At 52.7% G+C, this 17,978-nt stretch overlaps 2 protein-coding genes across 2 annotated transcripts in view; both read right to left on the reverse strand.

The window, feature by feature from the left end:
- The window catches only part of DOC2B (double C2 domain beta), a gene marked incomplete at both ends in the record, with an annotated part of 31,643 nt that extends 19,018 nt beyond the window's left edge, over window positions 1–12,625 (reverse strand). The window contains 2 exons of the mRNA XM_080629905.1: window positions 2,157–2,236; window positions 12,295–12,625. Of these exons, the coding sequence (XP_080486031.1) occupies window positions 2,157–2,236; window positions 12,295–12,625 (411 nt within the window). The remainder of the gene's footprint in view (window positions 1–2,156; window positions 2,237–12,294) is intronic.
- A 142-nt stretch (window positions 12,626–12,767) lies between these two features.
- RPH3AL (rabphilin 3A like (without C2 domains)) overlaps window positions 12,768–17,978 on the reverse strand; it is a gene marked incomplete at its 3' end in the record, with an annotated part of 55,689 nt that continues 50,478 nt past the window's right edge. The window contains exons 10-12 of the mRNA XM_080629891.1: window positions 13,115–13,332; window positions 12,926–13,014; window positions 12,768–12,837 (exon numbers count right to left, since the gene is read on the reverse strand). Of these exons, the coding sequence (XP_080486017.1) occupies window positions 12,768–12,837; window positions 12,926–13,014; window positions 13,115–13,332 (377 nt within the window). The remainder of the gene's footprint in view (window positions 12,838–12,925; window positions 13,015–13,114; window positions 13,333–17,978) is intronic.

The following is a 17,978-nucleotide window of genomic DNA, read 5'->3' on the forward strand; positions in this document are numbered from 1 at the left end:
TAGGGAAACTGAGGCACCAAGCACCTTAATCCTGGTGTAACCACACAGCCTGGGATAGCCCCAAGGCTGACAGCTTCCACACCCGTACTTCCTGCAGTGAAGCAAACCTCCTTTCATTCCCTATTCCAGCTCCATCCAAACCTGAGGGTCTGGGAACAAGAAATAGCTCAGATGTTCCCAAGCACTGGGCACCAGGGCAAAACCCTGGTCAGGCTGAGTGGCCATCCCTACCTCCTGCACAATACACTACAGCAGCTGATGGCTGCAGAGCAGAGATCTGGTGGTGGAGCACAACAGATTAGATTTAACCTGCCGCTGGTGCCTCCAAGAGCCTGCTAACCCCTTCCCACTCCTCAGGAGCTGGTAACAGGACTCAGGAGGGGCATCAACATATACAAAGTGCTGGAGGTGAAAAAAAGTAGAAGTAAAATGACCTAAAGGGAGGAAAAGGGTTGTCTTGGGGGGGTTATCAAAGCGAGAAAGAAAAACATTTCTCCCATGGCTGAAGTAGTCCAGGTTTTAATGGCTGCTGGCAGTGACTGAAGCTTCAGGAGCCGCTGGAATTGGGACACATCCTGAGGGCCTGAGACGTGCACACAAAACCCCAGCCAGACCAGCCCCAGACCAGGTCCAAGGGCAGCACACATCCCGGCACTGTGCTGTGGCTTGCGCACATGGCCCCTGGCGTCCCTGGTCACCACGTCACCTTCTCTACACCACTACTTCTAACAGCTACACCGACGGCAGCCAGGGTCCTGGCCCTTACCTTTCTGTAGTCAAGTTTTGGCAGCTTTCCCCAGGCAAGAGATGAAATGAGAGCGAGCAGATGGCAATGTAAATAAAAGAGAAAAATGGGAGAATGAGAGCAGAATGGAAATGAACAGGACTCGAACGCTTGAATGTCAGGGCAGCGAGGGGGGGTCTGCCCACCCTATGAGTAGAGGTGATGCCGGTGCCATGTGGTGCTCCCAGTCCCGTGGGATAGGGTCAGCAATTGCTATTCTGCTCTGCCAGCCCTGCCTGTGCTCTCGCTGATGTTAGATGTATCACTTGCCGCTCGCAGGTCTCCTTCCTCTCCATCTTCCACCCACTGCAAACCCAATTAGAAATCTCCTCCTTGGCACCGCTCCTGAGTGCGCCAAGGGAAGCCGTACCCAGTGGCTGCTGGTGAATTCATAAGCCACAGGCAGGGGAGGAAGCAAAACTGCCTCTGCCCTGCACAGGGAGCTGTGGGTGCAGTGCTTACCGCCCCAGCCCTGAGCAGCTCCAGGCCTGCCTGGGCAGATGCCTCCAACCTCATCCCCAAAGCCAAGCTTTTGTGCTTGAGGTCTTATTCCAGATGGGAAGAACCACGGGGTGTGAATGTGCATCCTCAGCACCCAGCTTAGCGCTCAGCACAGCGGGCTCTGGTGTGAGGGCTGCAAATAAGCCAGTTGCAGCTGGAAGGAGAGGAGCATCCTATGAAGGCAAACAACATGGTCTCAGCCTCCAGGGGCTCAGCTTACAGCCTGACACCCTGCAGTTTCTCCTGTCTTCTGCAAAAACCCTCTACCTTATCCCAAGATGTAGAGGGACTTGGGTCTTCCACCAACCTATCACTGCTGCGGTCCAGCCATGCTGAACTGGAGCCCTTGCTGCTCTGGTCCTCCTGCCTGGAGAAGTTGAGAGGAACCAAGCAGCACCCAGAAGCACCTTTCATGAGCCCAGAGGGACCTCAGTTATCTGTTTCTGCTCCAAAATGTGCAAAAGAAACCCTAATTGCTTCAATCACAGACGGCAAAGGCACTGAGGCAGAGCACTTTGTGGCAATGATTAGCAGCATTTAAAAGAGCCATTTATAAACTGACAGCCGGTCACAGCGTCAAGCAAATAACAACATCGGGTTGGGTGCTTTTCTAAAAGCATTAATAGCTACAACCATCTCACCACGGGGATGAGCAGCCGTCTCCATCCCGTTGGAAACACTCTGAAAGGCAGGGATGGAGAGGAAGGAGAAGGCACAAGCACTGGGCGTCGGGATGATAATGGAGTTGGCAAAGGGACAGTTGTAGCTGGGGACGTCAACAGTCCCTGGTGGCCCCATAGCACAGGACAAAGGTGGCCAGCTCTGGGCATACTTGGTCCTTGCTGTTTGCATACCCTGTGCTGAGACATACCTTGGCTTTATTGATCGTGCAGTGGAGAGCGTTGTTTTCCTGATCATAGAGCAAGCTGAAATCCAGCGTCCCCAGAGTGGCTGCAAAGGATAAAAGATGTTATTAACCTGCAGCCCAACAAACACTGGCTTTTCTCCCTCTAAACACAAAAGGAATGGACGAAGATGCTAGAGAAATGGCTGTAGACATTATAAAACATAAAACATCCTCCTGTAAGCCTGTTATGAAACATGGCTTCATGCTGGGAGGTTGGTGGGGCTGGTACAGCTCTGGAGAGGAACAAGAGGGATAAACGACTGCGGCTCGCCCCGGCACTGTGGCCAGTGCAGAGGCTTTGCTTCCGTGAGCTTTCACGCAGGTCATCCCATCTATCAGCAGGCCCACTGCAGCCAGCAGCTTCTGTCCCCCAGGAACTGGAAGGGTTTTGTCTGGGAGGATTCAGGCACAGCTGGGACACAGCCCAGACCCACTGTCAGCACATCTCCCCCCTCCAGCGCTGCGGGCATTCCAGAATGCATATTTGTATACTGAGACCTTCAAGCAAATGAGCCACCAATGAGATCCCTTCCCAGCTCCAATTTGGCTGCAATCTGTAAATTAAACCCAGTGAGAATGAAAATACTTTTATGGTTAAAATAAAAAACACCTGCAGCTTTTAATCAGAGCAGCAATCCCTTATGGCACATGCAACCCTGGAATAGCAGTGACGGGGCAGCTCCTGGGATGGGACCACGGGGAAGGGGCAGGAGATCAGAACAAACCAGAAGAGTTTCAGCAGTGAAAGTGTATTTGATTTAAGAAATTCTTTCCCTTTGGATGATCTGAGCAAGTCATGCTAATCCAGAGCAGAGGAAAAGTCTTAAAAGATGCTTTCCAAAACTGGGATTTAACCTTCTCCATGGCTTCTGCACCTGATTTGCACACCAAAGCCCAGACAAGGAGCAGCGTCTCCCAGCACAGCTTCACCTGCCACCAGCCTTGAACTTCCACAACAGTTCAGGACCTGACAACCCACACTTTTCCATGCCCACCTTTCCAAAAGGGGTCTGCTGGAGTGCTGCCCTGCCGCCGTGCACCATCCCACCACTGTTTCCAAGGTAACTGCACCTTCGTGCAGCACACACAGGTTCAGAGCGGGGGGGAAAAATCCAGAATAAAAACCAGAACAATTTTGTTTAATATCAAAGCAGGGTTTGCTGCCTGGGAGGCAAATTTGACAAACTTTGTGGCAGGAAATAATAAGTGTCAATAGTCTCTGCAACCAGGCGCCCTGGGAGGTGGCAGATATTCAGGGGACTGAAACCTTCCTGCTGCAATTTCACAGCGATCTTCCAGCCCAAACCCAAGCAAGCTACAGGTTTGCCTGTGAGCAAATAAAAATCATTGCTCTGGAGCAAACATCTTGCCTTCAAAGCAAAGCAAATATTCAGAGCTATTTCAGAGCCAGAACATTGTACCCCCCCTTGTTCTGGAGTAATTTCATGGCACATTAGCTATTGGTTTAGGTAAGTCATAAATCAGTGGGGTTTACCTGCAGGGCCTCAGGGAAGATGAAGTGATATGGGATGAGGCAACACCTTGTGCTTCACCTCTGGTTTTGGCTGAACGGGCATTTCCAAATGTCCAAAGTTGCTCTACGTCATGCAGGGAGGAAGAAAGCACAGCAGTGCCTAGACTGCTGGTGGCTAGATGCCTCTGCCCGGCGATGGGGAGCTCACAGCCACGTACAGCAGCATCACAGCACCAACCTGGGGGGCTGGCACAGCCCACTGTGCTGGGGTGGGTGTAGTGGGAAGCTCCATGGCACACGGGTGACAGCCAAGTCAGCAAAACTCCACAAATCTGTGTTTTCACTGGAGAGCAGAAGATGAAGCCTCCAGCTTCGGAGCCTCATCATTTCCACCTGCCCTTTAATCAGCTGCTTCCTGCCCGCTCCATCACTCGGCCCTCCCGGGTTCAAGCTGTTATTTTATTTTTATCACAGAAGGAGGCCCGTGACATATCCTGCTGGATTGGGCAATTTATAAAGCAAATTAAAAGCTTGGAGTGAAAACAGCCTTCAGCCAGGAAATAATGACAAAGCCTCCTGTCCCCTCAGCGCCACAACCTGCGCCCAGGGTGAGGGCAGCAGGGAGCCCTGTGCCAGCAAGACAGGCAACACCTAAAAGCACAGCAATGTGTTTTGCAGATGGGAACTCAGGTCCTGCTGCCCAGCACTGGCAGTCCATGAGCAACCCTTGAGCAGTTCCCTTTCATCTCGGAGCCGCCAGCAGATGGGAGGGCATGGACAGGGGTGCATGCCTTTCCCCAGCCCTGCTGCATTCCGTTCCCAGTTTTCCTCTAGCCCTGAAAGGGTTTTCCTCTATACAGGGGTATTTTTTCATTCACGGTGATTCTTGATTCCCAAGGAAGGATCTGCCTTCGGAGAGGGATGTTAAAACATCAGCAGCACATGTTGTGCTAATTGCTTAAAAGTGCAGCCGTATGCAGATGACAAAAGGGATCAGGCTAACTTGGGGGTTGGCAGCTAAGGTGCTACTACAGAGCCAAGGGTGAGCACTGCTGCCAGAGCCAGGACCCAGCAGGGTAGCGGATGCTGAGGACACATCTCCTGCAGGAGCAGAGCACAGCCCTGCAGTCTCTGTTAACTCCTAGGGATGCGCTGCTGGGTGATGGATCCAGCACAGCGAAGGCAGAGACAAGGCTGGCACTCAAGCTGCCTGCATCCCCAGCCAGCCGCTCCCAGGCCCCAGCATTGCTCTGGAGCCTGAGGAGATGGCAGGAGATCTCCAGCTGAACCCAGGCGTGGGAGCCCTGCATCCCACAGCAGCTCTGTGTGAACCCCTCATGAGACCACAGCCAGCCCTGTGCCCCCAGAGCGGAGAACACACCAAGTGAGCAGTCAGGCAAGCCAACACCAAACACCAGCATGGGTCTGACCACCCTCATTCCTCCTGCAGACCTGCTGTCTCCAGGCACCAGGACTGGGACTGAAGCAGGCTCCAAGCAGAGCCCTCTGCAAAGTGGCTGAATGACCCTTCTTTGATTGATTTCCCCTTCCCACCCATCCTCACAGCTGAGATGCATCTTGATTGTGCTTTTAATTAAGGGAGTAAGTGCCTAAAAAAGCAAAGGGCAGCAATTAGACTCCAAGCACTGTTACTAGACATATTTAACTCGGCTGGGCTATTCTGAACACTGCCCTCTAATCACACAGGCTGCAAATAAAAAAGTATAAATAAATGTTTTTGTCAGGCATTACAAAGGCAGCTTTACGCTCTTCAGACAGCAGGCAGGATGTATCATTATTATTACAATTATTCTGCTCCAATGATAAAATAACCATTAGGAGAGCTGAACTCATTAGCAGGTTCTGACCTTCTTTCTTCTCCATGAATTGGGAGAGATTGATGGGAAGGTGCCGGCCAGGGTCTGGCATTTAACACAGGTTCTAAAAAGGAAAATAAATCTGACTTGCACAGGAATGCGGCCTCTTCTCCCACTGACCTTTGGGCATTCTGATTAATTCAGTGGGCCACAAAATTATCAGACGGAAGCATAATGGAGAGATGCATCTCCGGGCTTAGCCATGGGATACAGCGAGCGCCTGGAGCCCGCGGGCAGCGCCGCGTCCCAGCACAGTGCTGCTGCGCCCGTGGCACTGGAGTCGGCAGAAATTGTTTATTGCTGACATTTCCCATCAGGGCCCAGGGTGACGGGGAGGCTGAAGTAGCTTCTATTTATACCTGCGGGATGAAAGGCAAAGCACAGCGATAACTCTTCTCTGCTCCCTTATCCAGCCCCTGTCTTTTGGGCTACATACACTCGCCTGGGCTGCACAGCACAGCAGATCTACCCCCTGGTGATCAGGGACACTCCAAGGAGAAAAGTTTCTCAGCCCAAGAAATGCCCAAGACGTAGAAGAGGCGCTGATGCATGCAGAACAGACCCACAAGTTTCAGCAAAGCCCACAGAGGAAGGAAGTAAATGGGCTCCTTACCTTCCAAAGTCAAGGAAGCTTTCACAGCACTACTGCCATTAGAAAGCCCAGCAAGGCTCTACACTAGAAGAAATCGAGGTTTGCATAAAAAAAACCCACTATAGAACTAATTAAAAGGAAGTCCAAGGGCCTTAAGTCCTCTTGCTTATCAGCATTGCTGCTCCCAAGATAACCTGCTCATGGATTTTGTGCCAGGGAGATCAGAGTGGAGCAGTAAAAAGACTGCTGGGGATTGTCTGGATTAGCTCTTCCTTACAGAAAGCACAGGTTCAGTAACCTTCAGACTGAGTATTTTTTAATGCACTACAAAAGATAGGTCCCTATTCTTCCATTGCTTTAATTTTCCTCTGCAATGGAGATAATTTTAAAGGTCCTGAAAGGCAGCAAGTAATTCTGTGCACTTACAGCCCCATGTAAAACGTTGGTAAATGACTCCTCAGGAAGAACAGAAATTATTTCTTGCCGTTTCCAAGCAGGGCTGTGGAAGATCAGTTTGGCAGGCAGCTGTGTGTGCTCCTGCCTCCCTGGATGTGCACCAGTGCCTCAACCATGTTCAGTGGCACACATGGGGCGGCCCGAGGACCAATTCTCTGGGCCAACACAGGGACCAGATCCAGCACACAGGAAGGAATGCTTCCTTCCTCAGGAGTTCCACAGATGTGGTTGAATTCAACAGGACGAGGAGTGAGGAACAAACACAACTTTCCTTTCTTGCAACTGCTCCCTGCCTCATCGTGGGTTTTTCACTTAACATCTATGGCAATTAATACTGCCTCATTTTGGAGACACAGCGCCAGCCCCTGGCAAGCTCTGGAGCATGGAGCTGCTTCTTTGTGATGCTGGTTGATGGATGCTCATCAGCTCTTCTGTCTTCTCCAGAAGGAGTGTTCAGAGGAACACTTATCTGTTCAGAACAGTTCAGAGACGTAATTATGTTTTACAGCACTAAATGGTCCCTGATGTCAGCAGCAATTAGACTTTCGGCAATTTCAATTTAGAGATGGCCTTCAAATTTCTCCCTCTCTCTTCCTTTAATGAAAGACAGTGTTGCAATTAACAACCCCCCCACATTGCCTTCAGTGTTAAATACAAAGATAAAAGATCTGGGAACCCCCTGGGCTCAAGCGCGTTGGAGCAAGGGGTGTCAGTGAAGGGATGAGAATGGCAGAGCCACCCTGGGACAGAAAGCTTCCCTCCTGGACACTGGGAGCAGGAGAAGGGGAAGGGCTTACCAGGCTGCTGGGGAGGGAGGAAGTCAGGGAGAAGGGAGGCCCCTCATTAACCAGCAGCTGCACAGCTCCTTCATTAACAGAGATGCTGGAGGCCACGGCCCACATGCTCTCTCATCACTGCTGGAGAGGGGATGCCCAGACAGACCGTGCCCATCCTCATGTGGGTGCCCTACATTTATTTCTAGCACTTTAGGGTGTCTCTGTCCATGGACACCTCCTGAGAATGAGCATCTCCAGGGGCTGAAGGGTTCCTGGAGGACCAAGAGCACTTGATGTGCAACCTTCACCTAGACCGCCGATGGGGCAGCCAGCAGGAAAAGGTGAGACCTCACCAAATGCCAGCACCTTCCTGATACCGAGGTATCCTCCTGGAAACCAGACAAGAGCTAATCCAAAGCCACCTTGGTTAATTAACACCCCATGTCACCCTTGGAAGGGCTACAAGCCCCCTGATGCCCTTCACTCTTGCGTCTGACACTGCCCAGTACCAACACATGTTTCTTTGGCGTCAGCAGCTTGGGTTGTGATAGGGTTGGCAAACCCATGCTCCACGCTCTGCCGAAATCAGCAGTGGTTTGTTTTGTTTCCTGTGTAAAAAAAAAAGACTTCTTTTGGCCTTATCTGGATTGAAAAGACGATTCAAAGGTTATAAATAGCAGTGGCAGCATATGCTAAAGAGCTGTGCTTCAGAAGTAAATATCCTCATCATTTCAATGCACATTTCCCCTCGTCATCTCTTCTTGCCTCCTCCTGTCTGACCAAAAGCATTGCCAGGTGACTTGCAAACCTTGCACCCCTTAAGACTTTCATTCTTCTTTATGTCTTTAAACAGCCAGTAATTAATATCTGCATGACAGCTTTGCCTGCCTAATTATCTTCTTTGCTCAGAATGAGAGTCTTCCTAAATAACTTCTGTGTTGTTGCTTGCAGCAGGCGTCACGAGCAGCCGTGCACCAGGACAGGCCTCTCAGCTGTAGTTTGGAGAAGTTGTTTTTATGCTGCTGCAGCCCAGGAGATCACACGCCTGCTCCTCCCATGAATGAAGCTGGACATGCTATAGAACTGGCTGGGTTTGTACACATATGAATAGCCCCAGCGCACTGGCAGGAACAGTATGGGGTAACTCTTCCAGAAACACCAGCTCCCGCTGCATCCCCACGTTCTCAGGCTGTGTCCCCATCTGAAAAACCAGAGCCAAACATACACAGAGGAGGGAGGAAATTGCCCAGCATTGTCCACGGCCTTGCTCCAAAGCCAAACAGCAGCTCAGGGAAACGAAGCATTTCTTCAAGGGCGAGAAACTTGCCTGCCCATTACAGAAGGGTGGCAGCTGCCTCCAGTGCTGTTCTCTGGCAAAGAGAAGCCACAGCAGTGCTCCCTCAGCGTCCACGTTTCTACCTTTGTGCTGCTTGTGCAGAGATTTCTGAGACCCTCAAAAATCCATCAGGTACAAATTCACCTTTGTGCTGTGGAGGGGAAAGCACAGGCACTGGAGGGCAGTGATTTGATTGGAATCAGGGGAGATGGGAGACAAGACCCAGCTCCTCGCAGGTGGCACATTGCCACCTAGCTGGCATTTGCTTATTTTCCTTGCTAACCAAGTTCCCCCGGCAGCGTGCCGCCTGGCTGAGTGGGAAGCATCCCTGGTGGCTGCATACCCCAGGGGACACAGCACTGCTGCTGTCACCAGGCACCAGCCAGAGGAACCAGAGATGAGGTGACAGCCGAGTGTCCCAAGATAGGAGGAGCGAATCCCCCTCCTTCCCAGCCCCAAATCCCTGTGGGTCCTCTGCTCACAGCAGATGCTAGCACTGGTCAAACAGCACAAAACCACCCTTCTGCAGGGTTTGCACCACACACGTTTCCCCACCTCTCCTGCCTTTTTCCACCTCCTCAGCAGTTCCATTAGGGACAAACCTGCTGTGGGAAGAGACCTGCTCTGCACAGCTTGGGCTCCAGTGCTGGAGCATCCCTGCAGACAGAAGATAGAGAAGGCATAGAGCAATGATGAGCTCCTCTTCCAAGAGCCTTGGGATGGCAGAGTGTGCCAACCATGACCCTGCAAATCCTCACAGCAGCGCTGCTGGCAGGTCTGACGGGAAGGGCTGGCTCCATGCAATTCCCAGTGCTCCCAGAGCTAGCTCCGACATCTCTGCTCATTATCTGCTCTGTTAGCTCCCTGGCCCTGCCTGCTCCCTGCCACTCACTGCATTCAACAGGCTGGTTATGGCTGCCCCACAGGGACCATGCTTGTTTTCCTTGGCACTTCTACAGCTCCCCTGAGCGCTGAGTTCCCCGGCTCCACAGGGCTGCAATTGTGGTGACCTGAAACACTGGCCTTAGCCCCATGTGTCTCAGAGCCATCAACCTGAGCCTCTGCAAAAGTGTCCCAGTGACCGGTGCCTAAATACCCTGCACAGTTCCCTGCAGCCCAGGCAGGGAGGCTGGCAGCTCCCATCCCGCCCTGGCAGTGCTGCAGTGACTGAGCAACACAGTCCCATCACCCATCAGGCTGGTGCTGCTGGAAACCCAGAACCATCAAACTGGAACGAGCGTAGGGGAAACCCAGACAAATGCTGCATTTCTCCAGGTAGGGGCAGCTCTAGTCCTCCCTCCCAGCCAGCCAGCACCATCACAATGATGTTGGAGGAGAGAAACCTGCAGGCAGGTGGCACAAATGGGAAGGAGCCATCCCCTACTTCTTCCAATGGATCCTGACACGGGAAAATCCCTCTCCCTGCACGTCTGTGGGGCTGTGCTGGGACCATCTCTGGGGAATGAGGTAAGGTGAGACTCTGCTGCCCAGCAAGACCTTGACTTGTGGGTGCCGCACCCAGGCTCCAACATCACCATCCCTGTGTGTCACCTGAGGGAACTGTCACAACCTAAATCCCAACCTGTCTGCTGCACAGGCAGGGACAGGTTCCCCAGGGGGAGTTTAGTGCAGGTGACTAATGCAGCAGCCCTGAATCACCCACCACGGGATGTGGGGGAGCTAAAAGCCACTCCATAGCATAGCCGATGGCTCAAGCCAGGCTGCATGAATCCCCTTCCAGCTCCCTGCCTGGGAAATGAGGCCAGCGAGCCCTCACCTGACTTTGCCACTTGGCCGCTGAACACGGAGGAGTGACAGTCTCATCCTGCCCATTTATGCCAGCCAGTGCCCTGAGAGCAGCTGAGGCCATCCTGTGCTGTCCCCAGAGCTGCGACACCAGCAGTCCCACCTCCCCACGCTGGCACTGCTGTGCTTTCACCCGCTGAAACCCCACCACATCTGGCAAAGCAGCCTCAGCAGTTTGCCTGACACCTGTTACGCTGTAAGAAACACTCTTCCTAACAGCAGCCGGGGCGAGACGAACACCCGCCGGCCCCGGCACTGAGCCAAGCTGCTTCCAGCAGGGCTGCCCAGGCTAAATCCAGAATGCAGTGCCCTGGGCGATTTCCACACAAGTCGCTCAGTGAAAGCGTTGCACCCCACTGCCCAAGTGCTTCGGCTCCCACACACACCTCTGCCCATGAAGCCCAGTTGCTCTCATTTCTGTTGCTGGGGTGAGCAAAAACGATCTAATAATAAGAGCAGAAAATAACCCAAATCTGGTTAAAGTCACTGTTAACTGCCTGGCTAGGACAAACGTGGCTTAGCAGAGATGTTCTCCCTGGGAGTGCAGTGGCTCTCAGCTCCTGCATAGAGAGCATGACCCTGGGATGGGGAGAGAGGGAGCATTGATCTGGCTTGTATCCAGAGCCTCAGCCTCTCCCAGAGCTGGTGGTGAGCAGGCAGAGGGGAGCATGGAGTGGCCGTGCCACCCTGCAGCAAGCACAGCTCTCAGGGAGCTCTCTCACACTCCCGGGTCTCGCATTGATGGCAGCAGCTCAGGCCAGCCCGGCAGCGAGGGAGTGATGCCGAGGCAGGGCTGTGACATTTTGCACAGGAAAAGCCCAGTGTGGGGCTGTAAACAGCTCAGCGTTGTGGGAGCTCAGCCTCCCCTTCCCCCAGGACGAGCATGCAGCACTGCTCATCAGCAGTGACTCCGTTCCTCTGCATCCCCCAGCTTCAAACTTCGTGCTCAGTCCCTCACAGGATCTGGCACCTAAAGGCTGGCCTGAATGGAGACCTTGAGTTTTAACCCACCTCAAGGAAAGCAGTGCTAACCCAACCACCGTGGCTGGCGGAGTCTGACACAGCTGCTTTGCAGCCTGCAAGCTCCAGCAAGCTGGGTGGGAAGGATGTTCTGGGTGGGGAGGGGTTAAACCTCACTGCAAACACCTGCATCTACCAGAACCAAAGCCTTCTGTTCAAAAGCACACACACACACCCACCCCCGGTCTCACGGAGGGCTCTATCTGCAGCTGGAAGGTGAAGAATGATACACTGGAGTTTGCTGAGGGAGAGGGCAGAGATTTCCCGGGCAGATATCATTCCCAATGTATCTCTCCGATCTGGAGCCGGGTGATGCTGGAGTGTATCACCAGCTAATCAGCAGCGTGGCTGGAGCAGACTGCACCACCGAGACAGATTAACCAAAGGGTCTGAACCCAGCTGGCAGCCTTCGGAGGCAAGGAGCTGAGAAGGGATGAGGTAGAGAAGTGCATCAACCACAACAGCAAAGCACAGCAACTGGTGGCTCTTGGGACACTTCTCTAGTTTGGGTTCAGCTGCCAGCCTGGCTGCAGCAGGGACACTCCCAGGGCCTCCCTCCACCCAGGGCAGCACCGAAGCAGTGCCGTGACAGCCTCCCTGGCTAGAGCAGAGCTTGTCACTGCTGCAATGTAATCCCAGGGACAGACAGCGTGGCCAGCAGCCGGGCAGGGCACAAGGCTCAGGCAGCAAGATGAGGGACCAGTCCCTAAGACCCACCCTTCCCCTCAGCACTCAGCAAACTGCTGTGGAAACTTAGAAACTCACTGCAGTCGTCGGATTCGTAGCCCTCGGGATCCACCACCTCCTCAGGTGCCTGGCACTTGGCTGGCTGCTCAGTGGGTGTCGTGCCGTATGCCCCAAAAAGCTGGTCCACGTCCTCATCCTCTTCACGGGGTGCCTCGGCAGGGCTGACGGAGGGCTGGCTGACAGCGGAGCGCAGGGTGCTGCTGCGGCCAACACCAGCGGGGAGCCCGCGTGGGAAGCGGGGGAAGTAGTCGGATATCTGCTTGATGGGTTTGATGGGGCCGGGGCAGACGTCAATAGCCATGTGCTCCTGGATGCTTATGGTCATTTTCTCTCCTTTTCGGAGTGTCATGCATGCGGCTGTCGCTGCCAAGCCTCGCCGGAGAAGCCCGGACCGTGCGTGAAGGAGCCGTGAAGTTTGTGCTGAAGGAAGCAGAGGCAGGTGAAGGGGGAGGCTCCGGCGGGCACCTTACGTGGTTCTCGCGCCCTGAGCCTCAGACGCCGCACGCATGCTGCTGCCGCCAGCTCCGGCTCTCACACAGCCCCTGATCCTGCCAGCGCTGCCTGTGAATAAATGAGCGAGACGGAGAGACGGGTAAGAGGCAGGGGGTGGGCTCTCGGGTGATGTCACCAGCTAGCAACAAAGCGGTACCCAGCAGCGGAGGAATGAGGGCTGTGGCCGGTCCGCACGGCCGCCAGCGAGGGCGGCCAGCCCCCTGCCTCTTCCCCGGCAAAGCCCCGCTGTGCCCGAGGGGAGCAAAGCAGAAGTTGGGTCGAAGCACACCTCCCCACACCCCTTCACCCCATCTCCCTGCCTCATCAGGGTGAGTCCCCATCAGACCTCTCCGGAGAAGGGAAGGTCGCCGCGCAGGGTCAGGAGCCGCTGTCCTGTTGCGTTGCATTCCCTGGAGCTGGAAGCCGGGCTGTCCCAGCCCGTGGAGACTGTGGCAGCCCCGGTGGCATCCCAGCTCACAGCATGGACGAGCCAGAGAGATGCTCTGTGCATACTGAGCAGGGGCGCGGATGGCACGCTGCCCACTCCCGGCTCCAGCCACAGTGCTGCTCAAAGGGGTCGCCGTGATTTGGTGCCCTGTTGCTGCAGCAGGCTCCAGTCCACACAGCAGTGCCTCCTCCAGTGCTCAGCACCAGCTAGGCAGGCTGGGTGAGCCACCCACAGCCTCTGGGGCTGGGAACGCACAAGGGACTGAAGCAACACATGGCACTTGCTCGCAGCACAGCCGGCACAGCCTCTCCCAGCCAGCTTGTGGCTGCCGGCATAGAGCAATGCAGCAGGTAGATCATCGCAGAGGAGCGAGCGATTGGTAGGGCCAGGGCTCACAGCCAGTGTGGCCACGCTCAGCACTTTTCTGGCCACCTTTCCGGGCAGGGACAGGGCCCCATCACCAGCCAGGAAGGGCACAGGCTCCCTGCAGCCTGCCACAGGCTCCTGGGAAAATGCTGAGTTGTGGCTTGCTCAGGGAGTTGGTCACAAACTGGTGTTTTTACCTAATCTCCTCCTGGGTTCACATCAATAAATCTCCGGTTCCACAGGCTACTGGAGGTAGACTTTTAAGCAAGGAGTGCCAGAAGAGAAATGCTGTGAGAACACTGAGCAAAATGCTGCATGGAAATTCACCTTGCCCAGGAAAACGTATCTGAAGTATTTTGTAGGGACAACTCTCCCACTACAGACTTTCTGCTGACTCAGGTGTGGTGGGTCTGGCATGAAGCTGAGACACGCAGCTGGGACACCCACCACCATGTAACGCTGATGACAGCCCGTACCACCAGGTACCCTGACAACACAACAGATCCCATATATCAGTGCGCACAGAACTGCAGTCTCCTGCAGGCAGGCATGCAGATGTCTATTAAAAATAAAGCTCTGTTCTTTGGAGAATTTCCCCCCAAACCCAGCAAAATCACACCCAACCTTTTTGTCAAATTAAGAACTCAGTTTTCACTCAGATTTTGGTAAATGTTAATGAACGTCCCTGACTCATAACATACTGACACTAGGCAAACCACCCTAATTTACTTCTCGCCAGGAAGCAAACATTTCTCTCCTGAAGCATCCAAACTTGTCATCGCTCTGTACCTAGACATGATGCACACAGATGCTCTAATGATCTGCGAGAACTGGTGACCTCTCAGCTGCTCCTTCCTCTCTCTGCCATATATTCACCTCCAGGCAGCTCCCACCTCTTGTGCAGAGGTGATGTGTGCTGCCCTGCCAGGAGACAAACTGCTCTCCTGCAGCAAGGTCCAACAACAAATCCAGTTTCACCCCCTTCCCACATCCAAGGACTCTGAGTATATTAATTCAGACGGAAATGCCACCTGCTTCACATTCACATGGCTGAGGCTGAAAATCCTGCGGGTGGCAAGACGATGGGTGGGAACAACATGGGAGGCACAAAATGCTGCCTCCAGGTTTGGAGCAGCCTGACTGCGATCATCCACACAGGCTCCATCTTTGGGTGCAGCATCCAGGATGCGGTGTGGACACAGACAGAATGAACAAAAATTGGGCCCAATGCCCAGAAAATAGCAGCAATTCACTCTAAGAAAGGGCAAATAAATAAATAAATAAGATTAAGTTATATATGACAGCCTAATGTCATTATCATCATTACAAAAGCATCATTATTTTAAATGCTTCCCCATAGCACATGAGACCCAAATAGACAAGGATTGTTATACAGGTCAGGAAGTCAAGGCTCTGGGCATTAAGGTGAGCCTCCAGAGCTCTGCCTCCTCCTGTGTCATACAGCACTCCAAAAGCTGCCCTGCAGTGCTGACTGTCCATAACCAAGGCCCAGAAGCAATGATGGGAGATGCTCACCTCACCCAGGGATGCAGAGAACAACCAAAGACACAAGGGGCAAGGTGCACATGAAGACCAGATCAAGCAAAAACCAAAGACAGAGCTGAAGAAGGCAAACCTCCCTGCTGCCAGGGCAGGACTGGTCCCCAAAGGAGACTGCATCCCCAGACCTTATAGACCAAAAGAAATAAAACCAAGACTTGCTGCTAATAGTCCAGATGGGACTTTCCAGTCTCTGACTGATCACAAGCCTACTGAAAGCAGCTGGAGCTCTCCTTTAGCTTTTAATGAGTCCCAAAGCAGCTTGCTTTTTGATAAACCACACTTTTTCTACCTTCTCATACTGCCTGAATATTTCCTCCTAGGCTGCACAGCCTAATATTTACCGAGGACTCCCCAAATATGGCACACCCAGGCACCTAGGACTGGCATGACACATGACAACATGGCAGGTAAAAGGGACAAAAATAGAGAGTTGGGCTGGGAGACAAAAGTAGGGCTTGGAGATACAAAGCCAGTTTCCAGGTAAAGCTTTTAATTCCCACCGTCTGTCTAATGCCCTGGAATGTGACTTGATTTGATCCCTCGCTCTGCTGGGGTGATTCAGAGCTATTGTCATTGCCTACATACACGACCTTCATTTTCCTAAAAAGGGGAAAGATGTCATCCTTGCAGCCCCACAAGAGCAGGGGGAGACAGTTTATGTTACATTGCTGATTCCAGCACTGGAAGTGATAGCCCGGGCTGGCAGGGAGCCAAGCCTTTCTGCAGAGGGATACCCCATCCTTGCATGAAGGGAGGACATCCTTTAGAGAAGGCGACAGTGGCCATCACAGAGTCAATATCACAGCAGGAATAGGATGATGGAGAAAAACACATTGTCCCTGTCAACTGCCACGTTTCCTCCCAGTGGTGTGCAAGCTGGGGCAAGATCCTGAGCTCAGCACCCATGACAATGCACTTCAGTGGCTTGTTCTGAGGTGCAACAAAGAGATCTGGCTGCTTGCATCACATGAGGGCATGGGCTGACGTGCCAAAAGCATCCCATAAAGAGAGCTGGAACACGGGATGCAGGAAAAATCACTCCAACTCCAGCCCAGGCTCAGAAAAGCATCCTGTCCTAGGACAGCCTAATCCAGGTTTAATTTCCATGTTGTTCTGAACCAGGGAACAAGCAGAGATTTAAGCATATCCCAAGCAAACCCTGTGCCACTCACTCACCCCATGCCCAGGGCAGAGCCATGCAGCAGCCCAGTTTCTGTGACCAAGGAGCCATCCTGCTGGCACTACACAGACGGGCAAACAGAAGGAGGATTCCTACAGCAAACAAAACAGTAGCACATAGATTAAACATGCATCCAAAAATACAGGCTGTCCTCAGGACACACTTCAACCACAGTTGTTTCGAACACTAAGCATCAAATTCTGCTGTCAGTTACTCCAGGTTTAAAATCAACAAAAACAGGGGCTAATTCGAGTTTAATCAATTCCTTTCAAATGAAAAGCACAGCAGCAGGACTGCATATCCCATCACTTCCCAGAGTCAACGACTGACCCACTGCTTCTTTATTTAAACTTCCTCAGCTCAAACCCAAACAATATCATGGAAACCCTCTGCTCTGCTGCCGGAAAAGACATCAGCCTGAAGAGTGCATAGATGATGCCAAATTAAAGCCTTGTTACGAACCTGGGGGGACTCGCACTGCAGGTTGGGAACAGGGAGGTTTGACAGTCACCCAGGGAGGTGACACAAAGCAGCACAAGCCTGTACAGCCCTAGCTTGCTTTTCCCCAACCATTTTAAGCCTGTGTTAAACCACAAGTACCCACAGCCTCAGGCATGAGAGGGTGCCAGCAGATAACACCAGCTCAATCTGGTCGCAGGGGCAGGAACAGGGAATATCAACACTGAAAGCCCAGCTCTGCCAACGCTGCTGGAAGACATCCCTCCTTCCCTCTGGGGTGACTCAGTAACTCCACTGTCTTCAGTCCACCCTGCTTGTTGTATGAAACATTTCTTCTTCGAATAAGCTTAGCTCCAGTGTGGCTGTGCGCACGGCAAGGGGGTTAATTGGAAAGCAACATGTGCTTTGCTCCTTGGCTTACTCCAGGCACTGTCTTCTGGCTGATGCACAGCTATTGCCAATGAGGTTGCTTCCCCTGAAAGATCTCTGCCTTCAATTGCTGGGAAGGCTTGGCTGAGCCCACCAAGTGCATTGTGAACCCTACCTGGTTAAACACCCTTTTCATTTGCTAAATAAAGCAATAATAATAATGATAACTAGGAAACTTGGCTAAATAATCCTAAGAAGCTTACTCCAGGCTGTGCCGATTAAGGCTCCCCAGCAGTGCCCATGTCCCAGTGCACCCTGGTCCCCAGTGCTCCTCTGCATGAATAATATCCGAGGTTATCTGTGCTACAACAGGCCTTGCTAACAACCATCATTCAACCAGATTTAACCAGCAATTACTAGCTGGGAACAAAATCACTGTGGTAAAATACAGCCCACACTCTATTATAAAGCAGACACAAACAAACCCTATCAGAAAGTCAGGCAAAGGGCAAACGCCAGCAAGAAAGAGCCCTCTCCCCTCAAAATATTGCTGAAGGTTCCCAGAGACCTTATGAAACATCCAGCTCGTAGCAAGGATGGATGGCATCTTCCTCACTAGCACTTTGCTACCCACAAACGGACCTGCAAGGGAGCTTCCAAGAGGATAGGAGGAGGTAGGGAGGCATCTGCTCTCTGTGGATCTTCAGTGCCATTCAGAATGGGCCCAGAATAGCTAAACTTTCAGAAGGGGCTGATGTTTAATGTGTAGCATATGTTGCCATTTCGATGTGAATCCTAAAATAGTTGGTGTTTTGTTTTGTAATC

Source organism: Psittacula echo (assembly GCF_963264785.1).
Source record: "Psittacula echo genome assembly, chromosome: 15".
Classification (NCBI taxonomy): Eukaryota; Metazoa; Chordata; class Aves; order Psittaciformes; family Psittacidae; genus Psittacula; species Psittacula echo.